Genomic DNA, 12,460 nt, shown 5'->3' on the forward strand with positions numbered 1-12,460 from the left:
ACTTCGTCGATCTGCCTGTTCTGCTCCCCGCTCTGTCTCTGGTGAAGCTTCTCACCGCCCCTGAGCCTCTGGCCTATATCCCAGTTCTGTATGTACAAATAAATAAATCTTAAAAAAAAAAAAATGAGTGAATGAATTATTAAGAAAGCAAAAAGAGGCCTTGCACAAACCTATGGACTGGAAATATGTTTATAAAAATACTTTGTACCTGACATCAAAAAGATAAATATTTTGTTCTACAGAGACAATACCCTATTAATTTCCTACAAAATGAGTCTTCTGTACATGTGCCACAATCTTTGGACTTCTTGGCAGAAAGTTTAAGTAATTTGGAGCTAAGATCTATAAACTACTCTCACTGAAAAGAAACTAATTATGCACATATACTTTTGAAACCATTGCTTGAAAAATACATAAAATTATTTGGAAAATATCTTTTTAAGTACTTCTGAGTTTATACATTGAAAAAGCCTTCTCCTAGTTTATCAATTATCAATAATCACTTACAAACAGATTTCAATAGCAAAAAATCTTTGACTGCAGAAGTGTTCCCAGAAAGAAATTGCTCTATCATTGTCATGAATTTGTATACTATAATTAATAAAGGAAGAGAAATTTTTTTACATTAATTTCTCCATTATATTACCTCTCTTCAAACTGACATTTTCAGTAAGTCCAAATATTTCAATGTTTCAATAGAATTTTCATGCAATTCAATTTAATCATATAATAGTTTACAGTTGAGGACCCTCGGTTTTACACAGTTCAATAAATTAAAGTTACATTTGTTAAGTGACAAAGTCAAAATTTCAACTTTCATCAGCTTCTCCAAAAATGCATATTATTTTCCCTACATCATTTTGTCTCTGATACTCTGAAATTTTCTTTCCTTTCTACCTTACTCCCTCCCTTTCTTCCTCTCTTCCCCTTCCCTCTATTCTTTCCTCCTTTAACTTTCTCTTCCCAGTACTTTCCCCTCCCTTCCTTCTTGCCTCTCTCTCCCCATCTCCTCCACCCCTTCCCTCCCCACTTTCTTTTTATTTAATTGAATAACATTGTTTTACAACACTGTATATGATTTAGGGAATATATCCATACCTCCTCAGATATGTCATCACACCATACCTACTATCAAAGCACCATAATCCTATAGGATAGAACGCTCTCTCCTGTGGTCCTGTCCCCACTCTCTCCCTTCTCACTCTATAGTAGTCTCAATTCTGCAGTCATAGTTCTAGGGATTGTTTTGGTTTACTTTCATTAGTCCTCTATTCTTATTTCTCTATATTCCATATATGAGTAAAACCATCCACTGTAAGGGGCCTTGACCAGCAAGGCCGAGGATTGGGGTCCCAGGATCGACGAAAGGAAGAAGGCAAAGATGGAGACAAGTGAGAGAGAGAGAGAGAGTGAGGAGAGAGAGGAGAGAGAGAGAATGAGAGCAGAGAGAACAGAGAGCAGAGAGGAGAGGAGAGAGGAGGAGAGAGAGAGAGCAAGAGAGCTTTACTGTGTCATGCAGCTATATATATATATATATGTATACAAAGAGGGCGGTGCAGTTAGTGCCGGTGGGGGGTGGTCTTGATGGTTTAATGTCTTAAAGGTCAGTGGGTTTGAGGGGAGGGATCCATAATCATCTTAAGGGAGTGGACACTTATCTCGGGAGGTAGCCAGAGATAAAACCTTTCTCAGGCACAGGAACTTGCTGAGCTCTGAGGGAGAAAGGAGTGGGAGGAGGGATTTGGGTGTGCTGTATTCTCAACCAGGATGTTTAACCTAAGTTCCAATCAAGTATTGTTTTGTGCATAGGAGGCAAAGTCCTGGTCTCGGTCCCCGACAATCCACTATTTGTTTCCTTTATTCTGACTGGTTTCACTTACCTTAACTCCCTCCATTTCCATCCATATTGTCATAAAAAACAAAAGTTCATCTCAGTTATATATACATTCATATACACATACATGCATACATATATATATCTTGGTTGTATTTATATGCATGTGTATGCATAGAGAGTTTTATATAGTATACTTTACATTACAGAGTGTATATATGTGTGTGTGTGTGTTTATATAGAAAGTATATCTAGAGTATTAGTTATGTATACATATATATGTTGTCCACATTCTTGACATCTGTCATTTTTTTTTTTAATATGTGATGGGCTCATGCTTTTCAAGTCCAGAGAGTTAACAAAATTCAAGACCTAAAGTAACTTATCAAAAATAACCTGTCCAAGAAAAATCAGTGAGAGATAAATATCTAGTCACCCTATCCCATCAGTATTTCAATATGTGGTTCTATCTTTCTTGATCTAGTTTTCTTCTCATGTCACCCTTACCCACCTTGAAGGCCAAGTTCCCACAAGAGGTGGGTTGACAGGATATTTACTCAGAAAGAGAACATGCTAATCATAAGTCACATAAAAGAAAATATACTGGAGGAAAAGGAAGTTAATAAAGAAAACCAAAATATACCATGGGTGAAAGAAAAACTTGTTTGGATCACTGCTACTTTACATCCTTCAACAGACCTGAGTTAGAGATTCTAAGAGCTTAAACAAACTTGCCTACAATTTGAATAGGGTATTTGACAAATTCACTATATGGGCAAGCAATATAGCAGAAAGGCATTCACTATAGATAGACCTTTCTTAAATTTATTTTAGCTTTGAAGTATCCACATTTTTTAAAAATCTCAGATATTTAATATTTCATATGTGTTTATCACTCATTTCTGCTTATCTTAAACTATACCAGAACTCTGATATTCTGGATACATGTCTGCAAATTTTTAACAATTTTTAAGTCTATGAAAACAACTAAAGTATAAATTTCCCCCACATAGAAAGAACATATGATGAATCAAATCATCCATAGATAGGCATCATTGTCAAATTCAACTTTCTGTTACTGAAAATGTAAACACATTTCTATTCTTTTGTCCCAGTGCCCAAACCCAAAAGAAACTATTACTCTCAATTATTTCACTTTTACCACATAAAATTGAAATTAAATGTGAATACTAACAGTGAGATAGTGTCTTTACCCAACTAGGTAATTTGCCCCTATACTAACATCCCATTTAAGTCTTAGCAAAATTATTAGCTACAAGAATATGCCCCTTCAATACTTAGCAATGTCAATGCAAAACATATTGGATATGCTTTTAAAGCATGAAAAAAAAAATCCCATATTTTTCTCTAAACTGTAATTTTGAAGTAATGAAGTAATCAAAATCATCAGACAACTATAGAGCAGAGACATTCTGTAGGGGAAGAGGAGGGAGAAGGACCAGGACAGGAGTAGAAAGAACACAAGCAACTATGGTGATGGTGCATGGGTAAGCTGGTGGTGGAATTCCATGGGGAAACTATGCATTATACAAAAATGAAGGATGATGTAATGAATATATTTAAAAGAACAATAATAAACTGTATTTTTGACTGTCAGGAATAACAGGAGTAAAAAACAACAGGATTTCAAATTTCCACTGCTCTCAATTTTGCAAAATCTTCCCTATTTTAATCATCAGCACAATACTATAAGTAAGAGCAATTAAGTGGATCATTATAATTTAAGTATTTACTGTAAGTACAGAACAATCAATTGAATTACTATATATTACTGAAAAGGATAAGAGGGAAGAAAAATGGAAAGCCCACATATTGGCAACTCTTTTAAGATAAGGAACTTCATGATAAGTACCTTAATCCATGAACACGTTATTCATAATTTCTGTGTTTTAAGTTCTTCTTATTGTAGTATTTACACTGTAGATTAGTCAAGACTCTGAAAGTTATAAATAACTAACATAATGTATGAACCATAAGAACACCTGAATGCATATTCACTCTAATATTAATGATGTTTATTTTAATGGAGTTTAATAACAATACTCTCAAGATAGGCATTTTTTCCTTTTTAATCTTTGAGGACTACCAGGTTCAGTAAAGATTAAAAAATATATTTTTTGAATGACATGCTTTCTACTTCAAGCTGAAATACCATGCAGCAAAATCATAATCAAAATGCCACAAATTGTGTGCCAATTACAATTAGCAGTAGATTACCTTCCTTTGTCCACAAGGATCAGTCCTTGAGTCAACCAAATGGAAAGATAAACCTGTCCTAACACCATCTGCTGTATACTCAGCAAGTTTCTTCTATGGTTGTAGTTCTCTGAATTCCTTTCTATATTTTTATTTATAAACATAGTATTTAATATTAATACCAATATTAATACCAGGAATACTAAATAATGTCCTTTAATATATGTAGTAATAGCTCTCTTTTAGTAAGTGCTCTCTTTTACCAAGTGCTAACCATTTCACCATAATTGTGCTAGACATTTCACATGAATTTTCCTTATTAATGTTTACAATGGAACTAACAAAGTTTAAGTCCAACTCTATAGAGGTGTTAAACTGGGACTCCAGGAGACAAATGTCTGATAAAGGATTCAAATTCATATCAACTAACCTCATGACCTTTTCAAATAGAAATTGCAGATGTTTGATTTTGTTCCACAGAATTACCCAGGAGTTTTTAAATCCATGTTACCAAAATATTGTTAATGTAAATTAGAACTGACCCACCACCTATATTCAACACTGAGACCAGGAAGAAGGCATTTACCTAGACTAAGTTAATCAATTAAATGAGATAAATGAACTAGAACAATCCCTGAGATTCCTATAAATTTCCTGAATTTTAAAGATTCTTTCCCCCAGGCTAGGTGTTTGCCAAGAGAACATATGTAACAAATAGCCTCAAGAACGATGAGAAAGAAAACAAATTTCTATTTAAACCAGCCAGTCTGTGGTACTTTGTAGGGATTATGGAAGTCTGAGCAACTTAAAGCAATAAAATAAGAAGATGAAATATACAAGTCTGCCTCAGGTTTAAAATATTCATAAACTACACTTTTACTTTTACTTTGATTATGGACTGATACAAAAACATAGATGAGAATAGAAAAATCCAGGTTCTATCTCTCTCCAGACTTTCCTGGTAGAGCAAAGTAGTTAAGGAAAAAAACATACAGTTTTCAGTTTCACACAAATATGAGATCAAATTGGATTTCTCCAGTTTGTTAACTATGTAACAAGTTACATAGTTATTTCCTGGAAAGTTACCTGACTACTTATAACCTTATTTCCTCAATTTTATAAACATATGTACTAGGTTTACTATAAGGAGACTTTAAAAGGAAAGAGCAAAGATATGTGTCTGACTCATATTACATAATTAATAAATGATAATAGTTGTTATTAGGTAGAATCATATGAAAATGGTTGATATTTGGTTATTCTGATCTATCAAAGTAGCAACTGCATTTGTGCCAGCCTAATATTACGGTTGTACAGAGGTAGAAACCACAATGGAATAAAAATACAAATTCAGGAACCAGGCTGTCATTGGATAACAAGTTATAGAACTTCTCTAACCCAGCTAATATGCAGGAAAACTAAAAATATAAACTTCATAGAAAGGATGAAAAGATTAAATATATGAATTTCCGTAGGCTAATTCCTGGTTCTTAATCTTCCATGAAAGTAACCCATTACTGACATATTAATAATTTACTGACATATTAATAATATTAATAATGAAGTGAAGAAAGTGGATTTGAGTATATCAGAAATTCTACCTTCTATTTCTTTGCTATTTTGGATAGTACTGATGAGAGAATTACACAGTGAGGATTTTGTTGTATACAACACATTAATATGCAACACTATAATTCCTGGCTTGCAGCTGCTCTCCATAGTAGTGTATTTCAGGAAATCCTGATCTGCTTCTCACTCTGTCTCTGGTGAATCCTTTCACCTCTGACGCCTTCACCCCAGTTCTACACAAAAATAAATATATATTTTTTAAATACTGAAAATTATTTTTAATATAAAACCACAGTGCATGCCTGGGAAGTTATAGACAGTATCATTAATACCCCGTGCAATAAGACACCAATAATGATTTTTCTTCTAAAGTTCATAGAAAGATTCATTCTCAGCAAAATAAAACCACTTCAGCTGTGAAACTAAAACTGACAGAAATCTTAGATCTATTTCCCAAGCGCTCCCAGTCTCTAACTTAAAGAAATTCACATGGCATCAAATGAGAGCGTAAGTTAGTTGATGTTTCTAAGTAACTTTAGGAAAAAGGACTGGCCAAGGGAAGTTCATCTCAGTGTTCAGAACTTTTTTCCAAATACAAGTATCTCAAGAGTGAAAAAAAGAAAAAAATCTTCATGACCAGCATGACCAGGCACTGTAAGAATTAGGTTGAAATTCAATGATTCATATACAAATGCTAGTATGCTAGTTTTGGGGGAAATGGTATAAAATCAACAGATTTATATATAGTGCTACCATAAAAGGGTTATCTCCTCAAATTAAAATGTTTCTATTCACTCAGTTATATCCTATAATTGTTAAAATGTCAGAATACAACTTAAAACACGAAAATGAAGTATTCCAGATAGTAAATTGAGTTAAATTGTCCCAACATGACAGAAAAAACAAACAAACAAAAAATCAGAAAATTGAATTTCTAACCAACACATCAGTACTTTCTATTAAAATACACGGAACTACATTTTCTATTCTTTGTAACTAACAAATAAACAAAAAAGAATTTTCAATTTAATAAGTAAGGAGACCCACATGGTGTGGCAGACCTCTCCTAAGCCACCTGCTGCTTCCCTCTGAAGTGTATTTCAGTAAATCTGCCTGTTCTGGTCCCCACTCTGTCTCTGGTGAATCATCTTACCCCCTGTATCTTCTGTATGCATAAATAAATAAATATTTTTAAATAATGAAATAAATAATAATTATTTTGCACAAATTTGGATTAAGAAAACAAGTATGTTTTCTTTAAAAATAGAAGAATAGATTATTGTTTGGAAGAAAATGTTTTAGAAGTCTGAGGGAAATCTGAATTCTAACCTACCTGTTTCTTCTTTTAATAGGTAGTTCTTTTGATATAGAAAACCTATGCAATAAGTTACCAGTAATAAAATCAGAAAAATACATAAGCAAAAAATTAAAGGTTCCTGTGGGAAGACAGAAGCTTGGTCCTATTGTTTGTCTGTATGTGTGTTTGTTTTGGCTTCCCCCAAATGACTTTTTGTTCCCTCTTTACTGATATTTAGGTTCCAACTCACAGCATGGCATAATTAAACATATCCTTAGGAAGAGCACAGCCTGATTAACACATTAACCTAGTCATAAATCAGGCATGACCATGTAGCATCCAGTTGTGGATCAAAGCAGGCAGAGAAAGAAAAATCATAATAAAATCTCTTGAGACATATTAATCACAACATTTTTAAATCTTCCATCATTTAAAATATTTCCCTATAAGTTCTCATGCAACTATTTTATTCTTTAATTTGGTATGACACCAATCGCCTAGCCTACTAGAAATAAAAATAGATAATATTTTCATTAAATACCACCAGAGGTCATAAAATGAGGGGAAAATCAGCACTATTTTTACACTTACACACCAATAATTATTACCACAAATTTCCATTCTTTAACAACTCATGTTTTGGAGAGAAGAAAGAGAAATATCCATCCTGATGCATTTTTATTAGATTAGTTGGTGACTAGTAATGTGTTTTAAACAAAATATTAAGTGCATATGACCATAAGGTTGGATTATCTTCCCCACAAAATTGTAACCACTATCCACAATTGACTATTAAACATGTAAAATATGTATAAGGTACACCAAGGAAAATATATTTTAATTTAATTATTGTATTAATTTTAATATAAATGTAAAAATATCTGTATTAATTTTAATGTTAATATTAATATTTAATATTTTAAACAACAAGTATGGGAACTCACTATCTGTAAAATTTTATGATTCTAAACAATTTAAAGTTAGAAATCTGCATTTTCAAATTAAAATTTAGTCATTAAATATAAAATATACTATTTCAAAGAACAACAAAAAATCATGTAACTAATAACTTTTAAAAATACTGATCATCTATTAGATACTACATTACTAACCTTTGGGTATAATATTTTAAATAAAGTATATAATTAAAATTAAGGTCACAGACTTCTTTTCAATTTTCTTAAATGTACTTCTAGATAAATTTAAATTACATATGACTCATATTATATTTCTAATGTGCAGCTAATAAAGTGTAATACTGGCAAGTGGTAAAATATCTATGATGGACCAGTAAAGTAGTTTAGAAAATGTGTGTAGTATGAGGAAAAAGCAAAACCAAACTGGACTAATCCTAATCCTAATCTAATCCTAACTTTGAAACTGACCATCCAAAGGGAATTGAGCATGCCACGCAACTTTCTCAGTCTATAAACAAAATATTTGTGAAATGGTTGGTGTATCAACTGTTTACAATAAACAGTTGAATAAACTGTTACTTTCCCATAGATAGCAGAAATTTCAAACAACTATTAAGAATAGTTTCTGTCTTTCTGCAATTGGGAAACAGTCCATATTCCAGGAAGAGTCTTTCCTTCCCATAACTCTTGTGCAAATTTGTTATTACCCTAATTTTAATACATGAATGACTCAATGTTATCATCAAAGTAGCTTCTTTTTTTTTTTTTTTTGTTTTAAAGTTGTAGCAATCAAGGCTAATTTCCAGATATACCATCATGAATTTTTAAAGGATTTTATTTATTTATGCATACAGAACTAGCATACAAGCCAAAGATTCAGGGGCGGTGAGAGGATTCACCAGAGACAGAGCGGGAGCAGAACAGGCAAATCTACGAAGTACACTGCTGAGGGGAGCAGCTGGTGGGTCACGAGAGGTCTGTCACATAATGTGGATTACTTCCAGCCTGGGAATCAAACTCACACTTAAGTGGCTGCGGCTAGCTTACAGTGTTGCGTCCTAACCCGTTGTGTCACGAGGGAGGTGCTCTAAACCATCATAACTTTTAGACACACACAAAAAAAGATCTTTGATAGTAGACACTTATGTGAAATGGTGAAGAAAATGTGAGGTATAGAAAGGCACAGTATTATTTTAAATTATTTAGAGTACTGTATAATTTTATGTGCGTGTTCATTTGTGTATTCCACTATATCTGACTTGTCTCCAAAGATATTTGAAACTCAGTTACATAGCACCCAATTATCTTATTAGTTTCCATTCAACATAATTTTAAAAAAGTTTTATGTTAGCTTATACTATGTCATAGAACTGAAATCTAAAATTTAGTATGACTTTCAAAGTAATCTATTCCAGACCTCCCTGGTGGTGAAACCGAATAGGACTTTAAGATAGCCCGGCCACTTCAGTGTGAGTTCCATCCCCAGACCCCCTGGTGATCCACATGGTGCAGCACATCTCTCCTGTCTTGCCTGCTGCTCCCCTCAGCAGTGTCTATCTGCTGTTCAGCTCCCCCATTGTCTTTGGTAATTCTTCTCTCACTGCCCCTGTACCTCTGGTCTGTACCCTAGTTCTGTATGCATGAATCAATAAATATTTTTAAAAAGTAGTCTATTCTTGGATTTTAAAACACATATTTACCACTTTTTTAAATAAAATTTTCATTTTTAATTATTTTGATTTATCAGTTATTTTTATACTTATATAACTTAGGGTTTATTTCATGTGTGCATACTTCACTCACTCTCTACCAAGACACTTTAGTCTTATGCCTTTCGTCAATATCTACCATTTCTCACAATTTACCAGCGTTAAGTCTCAAGTGTTTTCTCCAAGTAGGCCATCAAGGTAAAGAACAAGTCAGATTTATCTCCCACTGAAAAGCCTCATGTTGAATTCATGTCACAGGGGAATTTCTAGAAGACTAAGTAAAAATAATAGACCAGCAGTCTGTCATATAATTAACGAAAATGTTTTAGCTTGTTTGTTGAATTACGAGTATGTGGTTGATAGATTTTTCCATGAAAATGACAGGGAAGAAGTGAGGCAATTAATTGTAAATCACAGTTTTCATGTGTTTTGCTGGATGGAGGGATTTAGGGAAGAAATATTCAGTGCAAAGAGATACCAATAAAATTAATGTTTGAAGTTGTCTTTATCAACCAATTATTTAAAAATTTAGGTAACGCATTTGTCAATGTATGATCAGCATTTATAACAAAGGTACCTCTCTGATGTAATAATAGGGGAGACTAACCAATTGTGAGGGTAGGTGATATTGGGGAAATCTTTAAAGCCTTCCCCCCTCAACTTTTAACATGAATTTTAAACAGCTCTTAAAAACAATTCCTTTAAAAATACGTATTAATTTTTAAAACATCAATAATATAAAATGGTACTTTCTTGCATAAAGACATCAAATAATTAAATCAGCCTCAAATTATATGTAACATATCAAGCACTGCTCTAACAATGATTTAAAGAAAAAATAATACTTACAAATCTAAAGTATTAAATAAAAGGGTTTATTTAATTCATCTGAACCAACCAAAATTTTAAAAACTCATTAAATCATAGAAAGTAAAGCAATGTAGTTCCTATATAGAATGATTCCTTATGAAAATATAATTCCTTATGAAAAGGAATAGTCTGCCTTTTCTGATGTCTGAAGATTTTTCAGCATATTTTATACTTTTTTTTTTTATTCTGGCTTAGAAGAATCACTTAGAAGATGATAACCTACTACAAAGTAAGATGTCTTTCGTGCTGCTGTCATGTTTAGAAGTCAGATAAAAAGGGATGGAGAGAAAGAATGAGATCAGAGAATAGGGAAAAGAAACATCAAAGTGAAGTAAATCACAGCAAAGTTTTGCACAATATTGGTCTCATATTGCAGAACTGATCCATAATTAGCCATGACCTAGGATAAGCTACTGAGAAATGCCCAGATAGGAAACACCACTTTAGGCATATAATTTGTGAGAGCTGGCAGTTCTGAATAAGCTACTGGGCTGGCTGAAAGTCTTGATAACACTAAAAACCTGTACTCTATTGGTCCACCAGGTGAAGCAGATCCATGAGGGCACTGAGCAGCTGGCAAGATTCTCCTCACAGCACTACTAGCTTGAACTTACAATTTTATGGTTTCAATGTAACCGATAATAGTTTTGGTTCTTAAAATAATCCACTATTTTAACCTGGAAGTGTAAGTGATAATTCAGGGAAACTAGTCCACTTTAGAGAGGCATCTAAATAGAGCTGCAGTAATTTCTGTAACGAATGGAAGAACTGACCAAATATTGTAGCATTGTCTGTGCACATTAAACCCATTTGTCAGATCACCCAAGTCCTACTTACCCCCAACATCTGGTGGATATAATAATATTCTGGTCCTTGGTTATACAGCAGGAATGTTTTCCAGAAAAGCAGGATATTCAAGGAGAGCCAGATAAGCTAAATCATACAAAAGAAGAGAAAGAAAAAAGTAATACCTGATGATTGGAAACCTCAAGTATATTCCCAATACACAATATTTTCAATCTCAATTAATAATTGTAGAAAAAAAAGAACATTCTCAATTAACCAGCAAGCTGAACATCACACCTAGGAAAACTAATCTCAGCTCCTGCACCTGGATAAAGTATTCGGTTTGCAAACAATTCTCAAAGGATCTGCAGATATCCCTGCAGTATAAAGTGAGACCAAGATATTAATGGCATCACTAGGTGCCATGAACTGTGTTGTTAAAATGCAACATCCAACAGACACCAGCTAGGAAAAGAAGGGGGTGGGGGGAAGCGGCGGGGGACTAAGAAACAACTTTGCGCAAGAACAGTCATCTTTTCTCCCTCCAAATTCGCTTTCCCACCAGCATTCAGCAGTTGAAACCGGGTGGGGAGGGAGGAAACCTCCACATGCGAACAGCGGAAAGTTTCGTTTGTTGAAAATGTTCGATTTTAAAGAAAAACTTTCAGCTTCCCACCCGTTCCCGCTCAGAGAATGAATCAAAATCGCGGCCCTAGACTCAGAACGCTGGGAGAGGTCGCCCGCCGTCCTACCAGGCAGAGGTGTTTAACCCCTTCGTTGGCCAGCCAGCTCCTCCAGGACACAGCCATCCCGCCGCCCGTCTGCGCTTTCCCTGAGCCACTCCCGGGAAGGCCCAGGAGCTGTCTGAGTCGCAGCGACCGCGCTGCGGCCTCGGGAGGGCGGAGAGGCCGGGGTCAAAGACTGCGCGGCGGGGGAGGCCGGCACGACGCCAGCGGGGCGGTGGCGTCCCACACGGGTCTTTCGGACTCGGTGGCTCGCCCTCGCCAGGTCTGTGCTGCCAGCTCGACCTCCGCGACCCGGCGCTTGAGCGAGCGCTCCCTGGGCCTCTCCTGGAGCCCTCGGTGTGCGCCGCGCCGGCCCGGCCCCTTTGTCTGCGGGCGAGCTCGCAGTGGCTGCAGCCGCTCTGGCGGTCGACGCTGGAAAGGAGGAAGCGTCCCCCACGGCTTCTAGCCCTGCCAGTCCAGCACGAAAAGAACAAACATAAAGATGCCGGAAGGATACCCCTACAAAAGGAGGGGTG

General features: G+C 35.1%; 1 protein-coding gene across 3 annotated transcripts in view; it reads right to left on the reverse strand.

Moving 5' to 3' along the window:
* The window catches only part of NOX4 (NADPH oxidase 4), a 165,239-nt gene extending 153,226 nt beyond the window's left edge, over nucleotides 1-12,013 (reverse strand). For 2 of the 3 annotated variants that reach the window (XM_004683286.1, XM_004683285.2), the window contains exons 1-2: nucleotides 11,952-12,013; nucleotides 11,251-11,346 (exon numbers count right to left, since the gene is read on the reverse strand). In XM_004683286.1, coding sequence (XP_004683343.1) covers nucleotides 11,251-11,346; nucleotides 11,952-12,008 — 153 coding nt within the window. In that variant the 5' untranslated portion in view covers nucleotides 12,009-12,013. Of the gene's footprint in view, nucleotides 1-11,250; nucleotides 11,347-11,951 lie in introns of those variants that run through there. The other variant, XM_012725242.1, reaches the window with a different exon arrangement.
* Nucleotides 12,014-12,460: the final 447 nt, after the last annotated feature.

This window comes from Condylura cristata, unplaced genomic scaffold (assembly GCF_000260355.1).
Source record: "Condylura cristata isolate star-nosed mole 26May11 unplaced genomic scaffold, ConCri1.0 scaffold00015, whole genome shotgun sequence".
Classification (NCBI taxonomy): Eukaryota; Metazoa; Chordata; class Mammalia; order Eulipotyphla; family Talpidae; genus Condylura; species Condylura cristata.